Source organism: Lutra lutra, chromosome 3 (assembly GCF_902655055.1).
Source record: "Lutra lutra chromosome 3, mLutLut1.2, whole genome shotgun sequence".
Classification (NCBI taxonomy): domain Eukaryota; kingdom Metazoa; phylum Chordata; class Mammalia; order Carnivora; family Mustelidae; genus Lutra; species Lutra lutra.
Window position 1 is genome coordinate 51,347,494 of NC_062280.1, and position 19,264 is coordinate 51,366,757.

At 40.4% G+C, this 19,264-nt stretch overlaps 1 protein-coding gene across 9 annotated transcripts in view; it reads left to right on the forward strand.

The window, feature by feature from the left end:
* The window catches only part of FMNL2 (formin like 2), a 320,685-nt gene that overhangs the window by 169,953 nt on the left and 131,468 nt on the right, over nt 1-19,264 (forward strand). For all 9 annotated transcript variants that reach the window (XM_047721719.1, XM_047721722.1, XM_047721718.1 and 6 more), the window contains exon 2: nt 11,223-11,306. In XM_047721719.1, the coding sequence (XP_047577675.1) occupies nt 11,223-11,306 (84 nt within the window). The remainder of the gene's footprint in view (nt 1-11,222; nt 11,307-19,264) is intronic.

Here is a 19,264-nt window from a genome sequence, read left to right on the forward strand (position 1 = left end):
GAACTCGTGGGTTTATTTTTAGATTTTTCAGTAATTTAATATTAGGATATTGTCTAGTTCCCTAAGGTTTTCCATTTCCTTCTGTAATTCAATTACATTCTGGCTTTTATCATTTTGAAGTACGGCATATGAAATGGAAACCAAGCCTCTCACCATTGGCAGTGAAAAGCAGATATGAAAATTTTGGAATTTGGTGCTGTGGGAAGAGGGAGGCCTTGCATTGGGGGAAGCCAAAGTATTGTCAGCCAGAGTATTAGTTTTCTACTGTTTGCATAACAAATTACTATGAACTAAGTCATGCAAAATAATTCAGTTTAATTATCTTATGGTTGTGTAGGTTAGAAGTCTGGCAGGAGTGTTACTGCATGAAAATCAGGGCTTCAGTGGGAAGGGCTTCTAGAAACTCTAGGGGAGAATCCGTTTCTTTGCCTTTATCGGCTTCTAGAGGCTGCTGCATTCCTTGGCTCGTGGCCTCCTTTTTCCATCTTTAAAGCCAGTATTGGCTGGTGAAGTCCTTCTCACATTGTGTCACTCTGATTTCTTCCCTCTGACTCTCTTCTGTCTTACTTACCCACTTTTTTTTTTTTTAATACTTTTTCCTTATTGTGGTAAAATAACCACACGATGAAGTTCACCATTTTTAAATGTATTATTCTGTTAGCATGAAGCAAATTCAGTGTCCTGCAACCACCACCACTGCCTTCTCCTAAAATTCTTTGTCACCTCTAATGTCTGTACCCATTAAGCAATAACCCCTATTCCCCATTTTCCCTAGCCAGGTAATTTGTAATCTGTTTTCTCTTTTTTGTTTGTTTGTTGCTATGAGTTAGCCTTTTCTAGATATTTTGTATTGGTAGAATCAGATAATATTTGCCCCTTAGTGACTGACTTCTTTTACCCAAACATTTTCAGGGTTCACACATGTTATAGTATGAGTCAGAGCTTCATTTCTTTTTATGGCTGAATAATATTCTGTTGTATGTATGTAACAAATTTTGTTTATCCATTCACATTTCGATGGATACCTGGTTTGTTCTGCTTTTGGCTGCTGTGAATGATGTTATCTTAATACTGGTAGACAGGTATCTGGTGAGTCTGTTTTTGATTCTTTGTATACATAAGCTGTGGGATCAGCCGCTAATTCTGTGTTTAAATTTTTTGAGAGTTATCACAGTGTTTTCCACAGTGGCTGAATATCATATTTCCAGCAGCAATGTACAGGGATTCCAATTTCTCCACATCGTCAACAACAAATATTTTCCATTTTTAAAATTCTTCTGCTTCAAAGACTCTTGTGACTGCATCAGTTTATCTCGGGTGGTGCAGGGTAATCTTGCAATCTCAACATTGTTAACCCAATCGTATCTGCAGATAACATCTTCATATATAAGGAAACAGTCACAGGTTCTTGGGTTTAGTGTGAGGACATTTTTGGGAACCATTATCCTGTCTGTGAACATGAACCTGCCCCAGAAATCATAGCTTTTTACACATGAGAAACTATGTATTTCAGGCTGTAATTTTTGGTCTCCGTTGTGGCAGAAATCCTCATCTTTATGTTGACAGCAAAATTTTTCACCTCTTGTCTCAGGAGATGTGATGTTAGTTGAGCATTAAATTGAATTATTTCCCTCCTTTGAAAGGGCTTACCATGACTATGAAACCAGGTTCACTAGTCTTTTTCAGAGTAATTGGGAAGGAGAGAGGGAGACAAACAATGACCCTAATGATCTAAGAAGGGAAGTTAAGGAATGTTGCTGGGAAAGTGTTGGCCGAAGAGGAGGCCAGGGTTTCAGGGGAATTGGGCAAGGTGAAAAAATATGCTTGTTTCAGGTCAGCAGGTGATAGAGATCATATTTTTAGGGCTTGATTGTGGTGGAATCTGGCTATCGGATGTGTTATAATTAGAGTTTGATATCTCCGATTCTCAAAATGTTTTTGCTCTAAAGAATCCTATGTCATGAAGGTTGATGTTTGTCAGTCAAATAAGAACCCTTTCTCCGGATTTTGATTCATTTTGGTCTGTGCCAGCAAGCCCAGCCCTTGAACACAGTTGCCCTTACGTTGCCAAGTGGCTGCCCATGAAACAGGTTTTTAGCATCTTAAGTGTGGCCTGTTGTGTAATTCCCTCATCCCAGTACACAAGTGTGTGCAGGTAGACAAATCGATGAAGAATCATTTGAATTTGAGAATATGTCCAGGAATCAGGCATCAGGCTTCTAATGACAGATAGGATGTTTGAAAGAAGTTGAGTATTTCTTTCCATTATTCCCTTCAGGTTTGAATATGACTAGAATCTGTATTTCAGGAGTTAGCATGATGGCCTGAGGAGGGATGTGTCGTTTTTTTTTGTCATCTATTGGATGTGGAATCACTTAAACCTAGTGATCTGGGGAATATCAGATAGATGAAAACTTGGCCTAGACTGCTATAGTTATGTCCTTCTATTCAGTAGGTAAGATGGGCTCTCCCACCCAGCCTGACCCATATTGACAATAATGGCCCTGGAACTAAATATAAATTATATGCGCACGTGCACACACACATACACACATAGTCAACACTTGTTATTCCCATTTACAAAGGGCCATGAAAGTGTGACTCATTTAAAGGAGTAGATATTTACATGAGAATTTGGGAAGCTTTTTGTTTTAGTTGGTCTTTATTGGTAAAGACAGGTAATTTTCTAGAGATTCATGATTTTGGAAATAAAATGAGTTGTTCTATGACTACAAAGCTCCATGTTGAGACGAGCAGTGGAGAGAATGGCAAGTGCTCATACTTAACTGTGATACAAGAAAACCTGTATAGTTGGGAAACCATGGAAGCTTACAAAAGTAGAAGAGCATAATAGACCTTCAATCATTATTAATTCAATCATATTCCTTACAATGTTGATGATAATAAGAGTAACAGTATCTATCATATATTAAGTAATGACTGTGTGCAGGATTTTCTGCTAAATACATGCATTATCTGATTTGCTTTTCTCAAATACACATCATGTGTGTTCACTCATATTCGCACACACACACATACCCACCTACCCACCACAGATGAAAGTGGGCTTCCTTTCATAATAATGGAAAAAGAGTAGTAGTCACATTGGCCTGGATTTGTGGTTCTAGTACTGGTAATAACTACTTATGATGAATGTGGATCTTGCCTTCAGTTTTTTGAGTCTGTTTGGGCACCTATAAAAGACAGAATAGGACTAAAAATCTTACCAGCTTCTCTTCTGGCTCCATAGTTTTTGATTATAAGATGTTGTGCAAGAGTCGTTTGTATTTAGTCCAATCCTTAAAAGAAAATCTTCCAAGAAAACCGGTGTAACTGAAATTTGAATGGGACGTTAGAGGTAGGTCTCATTGTCAGGGTTCCCCAGAAAGGACAGCTTTCTGGTCAGATTTTATTTTGAAGGTGTAACTAGATCAGGGAGCAGGCTGATTTCTCCTGTCGTAGGCTTTACTGTCTACAGTGAATGATATTAATACTCTCAGTGATTAAATAAAAATAAAGTGACAGTGAACGATGTCTGACTGAGGATTTGTTGTGGAGACTGTTTGGCTGACTGCCTGAGTCCCGGGCCAGAAAACCCGCTGAATATATTTGAGCAGCATCCTCTGGGTTAGGAGGGTATTGAAACTCAGGCTATCACGTTGTTGCTGGGAACTAGAAGGAAATGGTTTGAAGGTTAGTTGAACAGAAGGGTGGGCCATGGATTGAATTTGCAGCCCCCCTCTGCTGCCTAGGTGTTGGAATTTTAAAATGAACTCATGGGAGAATTGGTACCTAACTCAGTATTAGGTGATGAACAGAGGAGAATTCCTTTATCCTATGTGATTTGAGGACCCCAAAGGCTGGCTTTTTCTGGAAATCTCTTTGGCTGAGGAATTGCTACTGGCTGTCAAGTAAATCTGAAATTCTGTGGTTTGGTGGCCAGGATCTGGCCATGCTAACTTGGTCTCACACTACCTGCTCCTTACCCCCTGGTTTATTTTGTAGAGCGCAAAATCCTCTGCCTTTTCCTACTGTTCATACTTACCTCAGCTCATACTTTCCCTTCACCCAAAGTAATGAGAATAAGCTCTAATGTATTGAGTGTCTTCCATGTACTTACATTGTACCATGTACATTATCCAATTTAATTTTTCTCAGACTCTGTGAAGCAGGTAGTGTCATTATTACGAGTGTCACCCTTCTCATCATGATCATCACTGTCCTTTCCATTTTACACGTGAGGAAACTGAGGCTTTAGTTTAGGTAATTTTTTTTTTTTAAAGATTTTATTTATTTATTTGACAGAGATCACAAGCAGGCAGAGAGGCAGAGAGAGAGAGAGGAAGGGAAGCAGGCTCCCTGCTGAGCAGAGAGCCTGATGCGGGGCCTGATCCCAGGACCCTGAGATCATGACCTGAGCTGAAGGCAGAGGCTCAACCCACTGAGCCACCCAGGTGCCCCTAGTTTAGGTAATTGACCCAAGATTATAGTTTAATGATTATAGATTATAGATTAATGAGTAGTAGAGTTGAGATCGCAACCTGGGTGGCCCATCTCCAAACCCCAAATATTAAAAATCATACGATGCCATTAAATGCCATTCTTTACTGCCCTCCTCACACATCCAAGCCCAGTCCATAGCATTTCCTTTAACAAAACAGTAAGAGGTAATGGCTTCCTCTCTGAGGTTTGATTATATTCTGTAGTCAGTTCTGTTTTGTACTGATGTACTCAACTTCTTGCCTTGTGCTTCATTGAAGTCTGAGCTTACCTCATATTTGTATCTCCTTCATTTGGTTTTTATTGGAGCGAATTAAGTGTAAGAGTACCTATCTACAGATATGATCCAGTAACTTTTTTTGTGTGTGTGTGGGGGGGTGTTTCAAGTTCATATTTAGAAATACATAATACATTGAAGATTTGTGTTTAAAATACCAGTATTTTGTCTGAAAAATATTATTAGCTTAAATAATATGCATTTTCCTCTTACCTTGCATGCTAATGATCAGGTCTCTGGTTACTGAAGTAGAACCCTTGGATTGCTTTCCTCAGACAGGTTGTTTTGTAGAAACACTGCCGCTGAAGTGTCCGCGGAACAGGATGGTCATACAGACCACTCTTGAGTCCTGGCTTTGTCACCTGTCTCATGCAGGGAAGAGTTACTTAACCTCCTTGTCCTTCAGTTTTCTTCTCTATTAAGTGGGGATGATAATACCTACTTGTCAGGATTACAAAGCAGATTAAATTGGCTAATGCATGCGGAGAGCCTAAGGGCCTGAGACATATCAGCCCATCAGTGAATGGTACATCTTGTTGTTTTTGACCCTCCACTTTGATTCTGACCTTCCATTTTAAATTACATTTACTGGCTTCTTCACTTCTGGACTGTTCATTTTCATTTGCTTTTTGATTCAAGTTGTGTTGGCCCATGATGACCAATAATAAGTGGTAAAGTCGGGGTTGGAATCCAGCTAGTCCAGCTCCAGAGACCAACTCATAAATCCCTGCCCCATACTGCCTCATTCAATTCCAGTCCACCCTGCGCTGCCCAATCATCTATTGTAATCCATCCCTTTCCTTTTTTAAAAAAAAAATATTTATTTATTTATTTATTTGACAGAGATCACAAGTAGGCAGAGAGGCAGGCAGAGAGAGAGAGGAGGAAACAGGCTCCCTGCTGAGCAGAGAACCAGACGTGGGTCTCGGATGTGGGGCTCGATCCCAGGATCCTGGGATCATGACCTGAGCCAAAGGCAGAGGCTTTAACCTACTGAGCCACCCAGGTGCCCCTTTCCCTTCACTTTTTGCAGCAAAAGGTAATGGCTCTGCAGAGGGGGAAGTGAGGAGTTGTTGTTTGGGTATTGAGTTTCGGTACTGTAAGATGAGTTTTAGGGATCAACACTAAATATAGTTAACATCTTTGAACTATGCATTAAACATGTGGTTGGAAGGGCCAATTTTATAGTGTGTTTACTGCAAATTAAAAAAGGTAATGGTTCCTCCTTTTGAGTTCCCATGAAACTTCTGTACCTTTATCAGTGAAGAGCTTTAGAAGATGGTCAGAGCTATTTCTCTTGTGACAGGTTTTTCCTTGCTTCCATAAGTGACCCTGCTTGTGAAGTCTATGTCTTTTCTCTTTAATACACAGGTGGTTATGGAATAAAAGAGTTTCTGTGGTTGAATCTGGTGACTTAATACTTGGAAGCTTTAATTTAGAGATTATGAGAACAAAAGTGTATTATGGTTACATAAGGTGTACTTAATAGGGCTCACTTTCACTACTGTGCGTCTGTATATCACCGTGGGTTTCTCAACACGAGCCTCAAGGATATCAGAGAGAAAGAAGGATATCCTGCAATTTTCATTGCTCTTGTGAAACTAGGGTAAGAGCTGATGTCAAAAAGTTGTATTCCTAGGACATGGGTTTTATTTGGTTCCTTCATTGTGCTCTGCGTTGTGTATAATATTCTGTCGGTATAATTTCAGATGTATTGACCACCCCTGATTCTTTTTCACTGTAATTAATGTCTCTAGAAACTTGGATATTCCATTGTTATTTACTTTTGATTTTTCAAAAACTTTTAACATGGAAAGCCCATTTAAAAACAATATAAAATAGTAGAGTTAAGCAGAAGCCAAAATCTGGACCATTAATGTAACTACAACTTGGGGTAGATTAATTGTTGTAGTTGATACTGATCTGAATTTACTGGCAATAAGAACAAAACAAAATGAAGTTCTGGTTCTGTGATTTATTATATGTGAATGCCCTAAGACATCATTTTTCTTTTTAGGGAATTGTTGCTAGCGTTGACCTTGAAGATTCTTTCTCCCGTGAATTCTTGTTTGGAAAATTACTAATGATTAATAGACATTATCTTTGGGGTTTTATAATAAACAACACTCTTTAGTGTATAGGTTTTGATAGCTGAAGCCTAAACCCTGAATCAATGAAGTTATTTCCAGATTGAATAATCTTACTGAACTAGTTTGCTTATCTTTTATTCAACAACCTGCATAGTGTTTACTATTTGCCATATACTGTCCTAGACAGTGGGGGTTAGTGGAAGAAATTGTCCTTGAAGCCCTTAGTCCAGTGGGGAATTTAGCTGGGCAAATAGGTTTACCGTGTGAGTTGCTATGATGGAGGACAAGTATATCATGCCTTTGGAGCCTGAGAGGGTATGTCTTGGAAGAGTTGGAGGAGGGTTCTTATGATATATAATATTTGAGCTGATTCTTGAACGTTTGTCGGGTTGAAAGGAAGGAAAGAGACCAGAATGCTCTTGGATGCTCTGATTTATTTTAGCTAGGAACTTGTACAATCTAGAAATAAATCACTAACATCCACTAAACTTTTCAACTCAAATATCCCATGTCCTCAGTGGATGTTTGGCATGGACGAGTACAGCAGTTTTATCACTGTATCCACTCCTGTTCCTGTAGTGCAAATATTCTGGCTCATGGTCAAAGCCCAGTAACTAGAGGATGGATTGATGGATGCAAGGAAGGAGAGGAGAGCCTTATGTCACAGATACCACAAAGTATGGATGAGGTCGAGTTGTCACTGTGTGAGAAAGGCTTGGAGGTTGATTTACATTTCACTCAAATGGAAGAGCAATCCATTTTCACAGGCAGCAAAGGGACCTGGAGATAAAGCCAGTGTTTTCCTCCAAAAATAGCTTGGACTCTTAAGAATTACCTGCACACACTTCTAGCCAGGACTCCAGAGTCCTGCCCTATGCAATACAAAAGGACAGAGTTCACTCTAAAAAAGTTTTCAGGGCAGTTATTACCAGTTAATCACAAGGACCCTGGACCCTAGCCAGCCTCTGTGGAGTGTCTGCTTTTAAACAGAGCTCCTGCTTCTTGGTCCCCGTAGAATTACTAAGATGTGCAGTGTATGCCTCAGCAGCTCTGAGGCCTGACCTGTGGAAGGGGCTATTTCAGATGGCTGGCGAATGATGGCCAAGTGCAGTATTCGTTTTGATGTGTTGGGGCTGAGCATCTTCTCCAGACAATGACTAGTCAGCGAGCTCAAAAACACTTCTTAGGACTCTTCTCATTCAGAACGGTGCAGACCTTTTCCTCAACCTTCAGAATCACGTGGTCCACCTGCCTGCTTCGCCGTTCTTCAGGATGTCTCAGAGTTATCTCGGACCTATAAAGGGTCACTTGGACACTTTATCACCTCCCGCAGATCTGTGCTGGTTTTCACAGTGTGCTCCTTTCATTAAGTGGATAATCATTTATCTAGGGACTCAGGGTAGAAGGATAATATTAATTTGTGACGTCTTCCCTCAGTCCTTAAATGTAACCAGACAATTTCTGTTAATATTTTTAACATCTATCCACCTTCCTTCATTTGAGGTGTCATTGGCCTTGTGCAAGCCGCCATCATTCATTGGAACCACTGGCCTTGCTGCTTCTACTTTGGCTGTTTCTAATCAGATCTCCATGTATACTCAGGGTAGACTTTGTGAAATATAATTTGATTTTGTCATTTCGTGCTGACGGAGGCTTCAGTGGCCTGCTGTTACATTGTAGGGAACGATAAAAGGTGTTTACCCCGGCCTACATGGCCGGGTGTGATAACAGCCTTAACTTAGCTCTCCAGCTTGATCTTTCCCTCATTACCTCTCTTTTACTTTCTCTCCACGCAGAATGACTGTCTTTTGGGTTTTTGATTTGCCTAGCTGTTTCCTGACTTAGCATCTTTTCACTGTTTCCTCTCCTCAGTATGCTTTTGTCCACTCTTGCCCTGGTTCAGTCCTTCTCATTTTTAGTGCTCTTCTTGTTACTTTTTCCTAAAGGGTCTTTTTAGATTGTCCATTCAAAAGTTGCCCTCTGATCATCTCTATCAAGACTTCAGAGTTGAAGATGAGCTCATTTCACTTGCATCTGCCCCACCATGATGTGATGCTGGGGCAGGACCGTATCTCTTTGGTTCCCTGCTGTGCTGTGTTGAACAGAGCTTGTGCAAAGGTGGCGGTTCACAGTTGTTGAATGAAATACTGCTTCTTAAAAGTAAAAGTTGATCTAGGTGGAACGGCAGTAACAGGACCTGCATCTCACTCCTGCAGGAGTGTTTGTAGACTGATTCCACACAAGTGCCTAGGAGATACTCCCAGAAAGTCAGTTACTGCCATTTTGCCTTGCACCCCCACCCCCCAAGGAAGGGGGTGGAATTTTTAGTGTTTGTTTTGGGGACCCTCACAGATGAAGTTTAGATTGTGTTCTGTTCCTGGAAAGCTGTCCAACTTTGAGCCAGTTAACCAAGTTGTCCCAGGTCTCCTTTCCCCTACATAAATTGAGGAAAATTACATCTCATGAATGTTATTACGAAGATTTACGTGAGATTATGTGAAGTGCTTCATACAGTGCTTGACACCCTAGAAGAGTTCAGGCTTTATTTTTTCTTATTCCCTTTATATCTCAAGAGATTAATAAGGACTCAGAAAAACTCATTTAACTTACCTCATAATCTTACTGTTTTTATTTAATGCATAATCACACCCAAGAGCATTAACATGGAGGTCAAAATCAGTTTAGGAGGAAATAATCCATCTCTAGAGTACAAATAAGCAGTGATGGACTGGTTATTTAATGGTCAATAACATTGGTTTCCCTCAGAAAGATAGCTGTGTAATTCTCCTTTTTGCCTCATCCCAGGGGTGGTTGTTTAACATTGTAAAATTGTAATTACAAATAAATGCAAGTAGTTATTTTTCTTTCTAGTTCAAGTACATATTCTATGGAGATAAGTGACATTAGATATTTAGATATTTCCCCCATTTTAGATATTTTGAGAAGCCTCGGCAATATCATTGAAAGCTCTGGAATCCAGTGCTGTTCTGCTTATATTATCAGCTTTGGAGGCAATTAAAAATTTTAATATTCTGAAGGCAGGTTGTTAGATTCAAATGGATTAGATTCAAATTAGTAGGTGGTCTATGACCACCGCCTCCTTAGGGCATACCACTCTGGATGCTAAATCCAGTTTAAAGGGAGATGCTTGAGTTACATCTATCAAATGTATCAAAGGTTAATTCTCTGCCATTAAGTTAGAATAGCTCACCCATCCTTGCCTCTATTAAAGTTATTTCACTGGATGATATGAGACAGTAATTGTGGCCAATAGAATTGCTTTTCTACAGGCCATATCTTTTGGAGAGCTAGGGGCTCTAGCATTAATAGTCAAAGACTTTTGGATTTGTCTACCCAAATACTGACCTAGGTAAGGATCTTTGTAGTTTATTTAGGGATAGCTATGATTTAGAGCATTGATACAAGGTAGATAGTGCAGTTAATAGACATTGACCCCTTAGCTCAGTTTAGAGCATGGAAACTTTAGGGAGGCCAAGGGAACGCCTGTGAATTCCTTCTGGGGCTCTTTCACTCTGCCCTGTTCTGTGGCCAAAGATCTCACCTCACACCCAAGCAAGTATCTTGAAAAAGTGTATATAATTGGTCATTTGGGACACTGGGCTAAAAACATGGAAATGTATGTGGGCGCAGATCCACGAACAATACTATGGTAGGTGTGCCATATTGACAGAGAGAGGTTTATAGGAGTTCGGATGTCTAGACATCTCCTTGAGCTCATGGTCTACTTCTTACTGCAAACCCACCTTCATAAACGATATAGTTAAACTGAGAATTATGGTTGCTAAATGTTAACGTATTTCCCGAAGGAGTACTTTTCATCTCCATAAAGGTGACTAAAACCACTTCTACTTTTTTCTTTTTTTTTTTTTTTTTTAATTTTTAAAATTTTTTTCTAAGGTGTTCTTAAAATTATTTGTCAAAGTAAACACTGATGTTGTCTCTCAAAAGTTCTGGTTATTGGGTTTTCCTTTGGTGTTTTGTGTTCTGTGCCTGGTGGGGCTGTAGTGCTTTAAAGAGAAATTGGGGATATATGCTCTCAACTGAGTAGAATGGGAGCCTGCTCTTCAATGAAAAAATAGTGCATTACCTTTGGTGAAATGCAAGTCTGATAGTTCAAGGCAGACCCACCTCAGATGTCCCGGCTTCTCTAGCCCCGTTAAACTGATTTGATGTTTAAGTGACTTCTGTAGGGCATTTGGGTTTAATTAGGTGCTAGGAATTGCAAAGAAGTCCTAAAAGAACCACTGTAGTCTTCTTTGGTCTGCCTGTGAGTTAGCTCCCCATTAGCAGCCTGTTGTGGAATGTGACATATCTCTTTCCTTTTCTTTTTACAGAATGCTATGAACCTACCCCCGGACAAAGCCAGGTTACTGCGACAGTATGATAATGAGAAAAAGTGGGAACTGATTTGTGATCAGGTAAGACGTGGTGCTTTATCAAGAAATAATGAAAAGAGAGAATCAGATTTCCTCCCTAAATATAGTAGACTTTTTCCAGGATACCTATGCATGGATTTCTGTTTTGTGACTCTTTGCCTTCCTGTTTCTTAGGACCAAAGGTAAAGCTAGAAAGTGACTTATTTGTGCATTATTTTAATTCTCTATTTTCAAGCATTTAGTTATTAGATCTTCTGGGAAATCTGGTCAGGTGGGCAAACCAAATTCATATCTGCTTTTTTTTTTGCTTTTTTTTTGAGAGAGTTTGGGGTCAGGGGAGGGCTGAGGGAGAGGGAGAGAAAGAATCCTAAGCAGGTTCTGTGCCCAGGATGGAGCCTGGCATGGGGCTCGATCCCATGACCCTGCAATCATGACTCGAGCTGTAATCAATAGTTGGACGCTTAGCTTAGCCGACTGAGCCACTTAGGGACCCCTGTTTTTCTAATTTACATAGCAGTTTATGCTCTTGAATAATGTGGGTCCTCTAGTTTAATTGGGTTTCCTATCCATGTTTATTTTTGTAATTCCTGGAGGAAGGTGAATTGTTTATAAGAAACATCACTTGGGCTGATGAATTACTTCAGATTTTAGCAAGTCTTCAGATGCTTTCTTTTCTTTTCTTTCTTTCTTTCTTTTTTTTTTTTTTTTAAAGATTTTATTTATTTATTTGACAGAGAGAGAGCATAAGCAGGGGTAGCAGCAGGCAGAGCAGGCAGAGGGAGAAGCAGGCTTCCTGCTGATCAGGGAGCCTGATGTGGGACTCGATCCCAGCACCCTGGGATCATGACCTGAGTTGAAGGCAGACGCTGAACTGACTAAGCCACCCAGGCGTCCCCAGATGTTTTTGTTTTATCATTAACTCATTCTTCAGAAAGATATAAAAAGTGAAATTCCGCATTTTGGTTCTGTCTGCTCTTCACATTCTCCACCTTAGAGGTCCACTGGTAAGACTTCGAAGTATTGGCTTTCAGCTTTTAAAATGTTGTTGTCTTACAAAAAAGTTTGTCTTAAAAAATCAATATACATGGACGTACACACCCTCTGTCTGCGTCTAGGTACATTGTTCATTTCCACCTGTTCTTTCAAATGGTATGTAGTATTCCATTGTACTGATAGTCATTTCTTTGACACTTTGCTGCAGGTTGGTATGGGCTCATTGCTGTCATCTTAGGGTCAGTCGGTAGCTAACGGGCTCTGTATGTTAGCATTGCATGTTGGGCCATGAACTTCAGGGTGCTTGTGTCTCCCCCGCCACCCACCACCTGGAACATTTCTGGGGAGTGTTTGCATTCCTCCGAACACAGCTCCCTTGGGCTCCTTCTGTGGGGACAGTGTGTATCAGAGAAGCCAGAGGGGTTTTTTATTGCCCACAGGTCGAGCTATTACCCTAAGAAATACATGCCCACAGTTGACACGGAGTTTCTAAAGCATTCATTGAGTATGGTTTCTCCTTAGCTCCTGAACTCAGTGATGAAACGATGGCAAAAACCCTCCCCTCCTTCTCATGCTATATTTGAGTGTCAAGAATAGATAGAAACTGAAGAGGAAGCTTATTGCTTATATGACCATGATGCAAGAGAGTAAAAATTGTGCTGACACCTAGCCTCTCCTTCCTTGAGAGTTAATTTTTCATGAGTATTGTCTAAACCTATTATTGTGAGGAAAAATGACTTTACAGTGATGATGAACGAAGATGATAAGGATAATTAATATAAAGGAAAAGTAACTGCACAAATGAGGGAGGTCCAACGCGGGCCAAAATTCTGGTATGACAGGTTATGACAGTAATGCAGGCAGAGGAAAGCAGCTTTAGTGTTCATTTTGTTAGCCTGGTGAGGAAGAGCTGAACCTTCTCCCTCAGACCTGCGGCATTCACTGGCCATCAGGCCGCTCTGCTCCTTTCTAGCTTTATTGAGTTGTTAATTTTTGCCTCTCTAGTAGCCAGAAAGGGCAGATTGCTGCTGATGGAGGATTTCTAACAGCTGTACTCTCCTCTCAACCCAACAGTGTCTTCATAGGGTTGATGGTAGGTCGAGCGGATCTTGGGGCTGGGAGAGGAACAATCATCTAATTATGTTTCTGACTTTCAGATCCAAAGTTCAGCTTATTATTGCCCTTAAATGATAATGTACCACCACATGAAGAATTTAGCTACCTATCTGTTCCTTTCTGGCAGGTAGTTACTTCAACACCTGTCGAAAAAGCTCCAGGCTGGAGCTCTGTCAGTTCGAAGGTGTCCTTGGGTGATTTGTTAATGAGAGTGACAAATAATCACTATTGCCATACTAAGTAGATTTCCTTAATAAGAACTGTATGTTGAATTTTCAAAACAGTCCCTTGTGTTCATATCCCCATTTGACAGATGGGGAAAGTCATTGTGAAGATGACAGAGCTGTTCAGTGGTTAAGTGGCCTATATAGTGTAAAGGCGGAAAACAGGCCCATGCTGGGAGCTGGATGCTTACACACTGCTCTCGGCTCCCTCCCCCACGAAGTGCTCAAGTGTGGGAATGCGCTACTAGAAACAAACAGAAGATACAGGTTGTCTCTGTTTCTCTGGCTTGCAGTCTGATAGGCTTCCCTGAGAGGGAGAAGAAGGCCAGGAGGTGTATCTTAGGCACTAAGCCTCTCCTGCCTGCATTATCACTGTGGTGAACTGCCATGTTTGATGAACCAGTAGTCAGTTCGAGAACTGTAGCTAGCAGAAAACTGGACTTTTGTCACATATGGGAGACCCATTGGTGTGTCACACATATAAATACCATTTCTTACCTGTGTTTTTGTGGGAGGAAATGTAAAAAGCTGTGAGCTAAATTATTCATAGTCTACTATTCATATGGTAAGTATAACATACTGGCACTTACTGATGGAATGTTCATCTTGTTATCTACATGGACCACGTCATATATTTGGTACCTAACCTATATCTGTCTATGGTACCTAACTTGATAGCTTCTCAAAATGTATTTGCTTTTAAAATTCCAATTATATGAAATATCCCAAATAGGAAAATCCATTAAGAAAGTAGATTAGTGGAGGAGTCAAGATGGCGGAGAAGTAGCAGGCTGAGACTACTTCAGGTAGCGGGAGATCAGCCAGATAGCTTACTAAAGACTGCAAACACCTACAAATCCAACGGGAGATCGAAGAGAAGTGGAACAGCAACTCTAGAAACAGAAAATCAACCACTTTCTGAAAGGTAGGACGGGCGGAGAAGTGAATCCAAAGCGACGGGAAGATAGACCGCGGGGGGAGGGGCCGGCTCCTGGAAAGCGGCGGAGCAATGGAGCACAAAATCGGGACTTTTAAAAGTCTGTTCTGCTGAGGGACATCGCTCCAGAGGCTTAACTGGGGTGAAGCCCACGCGGGGTCAGCGTGGCCTCAGGTCCCGCAGGGTCACAGAAGGATCGGGGGTGTCTGAGTGTCGCAGAGCTTACAGGTATCAGAACGGGGAAGCCGGCTACAGAGACAGAGCCAAGGAGTGAGCTCTAAGCTCGGGGTTACCTTGAACCGGTCGCAGCCTCGGTCAGCTCGGAGCGCGGCCAGAGGCCAGGGTGACGGGAGTCATTGGGCGCTGTTCTCTGAGGGCACACTGAGGAGTGGGGCCCCGGGCTCTTGGCTCCTCCGGGCTGGAGACCAGGAGGCCGCCATCTTCATTCCCGCCCTCTGGAACTCTACGGAAAGCGCTCAGGGAACAAAAGCTCCCGAAAGCAAACCCGAGTGGATTACTCAGCCCGGCCCGGGTAAGGGCGGTGCAACTCCGCCTGGGGCAAAGACGCTTGAGAATCACTACAACAGGCCCCTCCCCCAGAAGATCAACAAGAAACCCAGCCAGGACCAAGTTCACCTACCAAGGAGTGCAGTTTCAATACCAAGGAGAGCAGCGGAATTCCAGAGGAGGAGAAAGCAAAGCATGGAACTCATGGCTTTCTCCCCGTGATGCTTTAGCCTTGCAGTTAATTTAATTTTTTTCTTTTTCAATTTTTTTTTCTTCTTCTAATTTTTTTTAACTTTTACCCTTTTCTTTTTTAACGTTTTTAAACTAGTTTATCTAATATATATATATATTTTTTTTTCCTTTTTATATTTTTTCTTTATTGGTTTTTTTAATTGTTTCTTTTTTTTTTTTTTTTTTTTCTTTCTGAACCTCTTTTTATCCCCTTTCTCCCCCCTCACGATTTGGGATCTCTTCTGATTTGGCTAAAGCATATTTTCCTGGGGTTATTGCCACCCTTTTAGTATTTTACTTGCTCCTTCATATACTCTTATCTGGACAAAATGACAAGGCGGAAAAATTCACCACAAAAAAAAAGAACAAGAGGCAGTACCAAAGGCTAGGGACCTAATCAATACAGACATTGGTAATATGTCAGATCTAGAGTTCAGAATGACGATTCTCAAGGTTCTAGCCGTGCTCGAAAAAGGCATGGAAGATATTAGAGAAACCCTCTCGGGAGATATAAAAGCCCTTTCTGGAGAAATAAAAGAACTAAAATCTACCCAAGTTGAAATAAAAAAAGCTATTAATGAGGTGCAATAAAAAATGGAGGCTCTCACTGCTAGGATAAATGAGGCAGAAGAAAGAATTAGCAATATAGAAGACCAAATGACAGAGAATAAAGAAGCTGAGCAAAAGAGGGACAAAGAGCTACTGGACCACGAGGGGAGAATTCGAGAGATAAGTGACACCATAAGATGAAACAACATTAGAATAATTGGGATTCCAGAAGAAGAGGAAACAGAGAGGGGAGCAGAAGGTATATTAGAGAGAAATATTGGAGAGAATTTCCCCAATATGGCAAAAGGAACAAGCATCAAAATCCAGGAGGTTCAGAGAACCCCCCCTTAAAATCAATAAGAATAGGTCCACACCCCCTCACCTAATAGTAAAATTTACAAGTCTTAGTGACAAAGAGAAGATCCTGAAAGCAGCCCGGGAAAAGAAGTCTGTAACATACAATGGTAAAAATATTAGATTGGCAGCAGACTTATCCACAGAGACCTGGCAGGCCAGAAAGAGCTGGCATGATCTATTCAGAGTACTAAACGAGAAAAACATGCAGCCAAGAATACTATATCCAGCTAGGCTATCATTGAAAATAGAAGGAGAGATTAAAAGCTTCCAGGACAAACAAAAACTGAAAGAATTTGCAAATACCAAACCAGCTCTACAGGAAATATTGAAAAGGGTCCTCTAAGCAAAGAGAGACCCTAAAAGTAATAGATCAGAAAGAAACAGAGACAATATACAATAACAGTCACCTTACAGGCAATACAATGGCACTAAATTCATATCTCTCAATACTTACCCTGAATGTTAATGGGCTAAATGCCCCAATCAAAAGACACAGGGTATCAGAATGGATAAAAAAACAAAACCCATCTATATGTTGCCTACAAGAAACTCATCTTAAACCCGAAGACACCTCCAGGTTTAAAGTGAGGGGGTGGAAAAGAAGTTACCATGCTAATGGACATCAGAAGAAAGCAGGAGTGGCAATCCTTAGATCAATTAGATTTTAAGCCAAAGAGTATAATAAGAGATGAGGAAGGACACTATATCATACTCAAAGGAACTGTCCAACAAGAAGATCTAACAATTTTAAATATCTATGCCCCTAACGTGGGAGCAGCCAACTATATAAACCAATTAATAACAAAATCAAAGAAACACATCGATAATAATACAATAATAGTAGGGGACTTTAACACTCCCCTCACTGAAATGGACAGATCATCCAAGCAAAAGATCAACAAGGAAATCAAGGCCTTAAATGACACACTGGACCAGATGGACATCACAGATATATTCAGAACATTTCATCCCAAAGCAACAGAATACACATTCTTCTCTAGTGCACATGGAACATTCTCCAGAATAGACCACATTCTCGGTCCTAAATCAGGTCTCAACCATTATCCAAAGATTGGAATCATTCCCTGCATATTTTCAGACCACAATGCTCTGAAGCTAGAACTGAATCACAAGAGGAAATTTGGAAAGAACCCAAATACATGGAGACTAAACAGCATCCTTCTAAAGAATGAATGGGTCAACCAGGAAATTAAAGAAGAATTGAAAAAATTCATGGAAACAAATGATAATGAAAACACTATGGTTCAAAATCTGTGGGACACAACAAAGGCAGTCCTGAGAGGAAAATATATAGCGGTACAAGCCTTTCTCAAGAAACAAGAAAGGTCTCAGGTACACAACCTAACCCTACACCTAAAAGAGCTGGAGAAAGAACAAGAAAGAAAGCCTAAACCCAGCAGGAGAAGAGAAATCATAAAGATTAGAGCAGAAATCAATGAAATAGAAACCAAAAAAACAATAGAACAAATCAACGAAACTAGGAGCTGGTTCTTTGAAAGAATTAATAAGATTGATAAACCCCTGGCCAGACTTATCAAAAAGAAAAGAGAAAGGACCCAAATAAATAAAATCATGAATGAAAGAGGAGAGATCACAACGAACACCAAAGAAATACAGACAATTATAAGAACATACTATGAGCAACTCTACACCAACAAATTTGACAATCTGGAAGAAATGGATGCATTCCTAGAGACATATAAACTACCACAACTGAACCAGGAAGAAATAGAAAGCCTCAACAGACCCATAACCAGTAAGGAGATTGAAACAGTCATCAAAAATCTCCAAACAAACAAAAGCCCAGGGCCAGACGGCTTCCCGGGGGAATTCTACCAAACATTTAAAGAAGAACTAATTCCTATCCTCCTGAAACTGTTCCAAAAAATAGAAATGGAAGGAAAACTTCCAAACTCATTTTATGGGGCCAGCATCACCTTGATCCCAAAACCAGACAAGGATCCCATCAAAAAAGAGAACTACAGACCAATATCCTTGATGAACACAGACGCAAAAATTCTCACCAAAATACTAGCCAATAGGATTCAACAGTACATTAAAAGGATTATTCACCACGACCAAGTGGGATTTATTCCAGGGCTGCAAGGTTGGTTCAACATCCGCAAATCAATCCATGTGATACAACACATTAATAAAAGAAAGAACAAGAACCATATGATACTCTCCATAGATGCTGAAAAAGCATTTGACAAAGTACAGCATCCCTTCCTGATCAAAACTCTTCAAAGTGTAGGGATAGACGGCACATACCTCAATATTATCAAAGCCATCTATGAAAAACCCACCGCAAATATCATTCTCAATGGAGAAAAACTGAAAGCTTTTCCGCTAAGGTCAGGAACACGGCAGGGATGTCCGTTATCACCACTGCTATTCAACATAGTACTAGAAGTCCTAGCCTCAGCAATCAGACAACAAAAGGAAATTAAAGGCATCCAAATCGGCAAAGAAGAAGTCAAACTATCACTCTTTGCAGATGATATGATACTATATGTGGAAAACCCAAAAGACTCCACTCCAAAACTGCTAGAACTTGTACAGGAATTCAGTAAAGTGTCAGGATATAAAATCAATGCACAGAAATCAGTTGCATTTCTCTACACCAACAACAAGACAGAAGAAAGAGAAATGAAGGAGTCCATCCCATTTACAATTGCACCCAAAACTATAAGATACCTAGGAATAAACCTAACCAAAGAGACTAAGAATCTATATACAGAAAACTATAAAGTACTCATGAAAGAAATTGAGGAAGACACAAAGAAATGGAAAAGTGTTCCATGCTCCTGGATTGGAAGAATAAATACTATGAGAATGTCTATGCTACCTAAAGCAATCTACACATATAATGCAATTCCTATCAAAGTACCATCCATTTTTTTCAAAGAAATGGAACAAATAATCCTAAAATTTATATGGAACCAGAAAAGACCTCGAATAGCCAAAGGAATATTGAAAAAGAACGCCAAAATTGGGGCATCACAATTCCGGACTTCAAGCTCTATTACAAAGCTGTCATCATCAAGACAGCATGGTACTGGCAC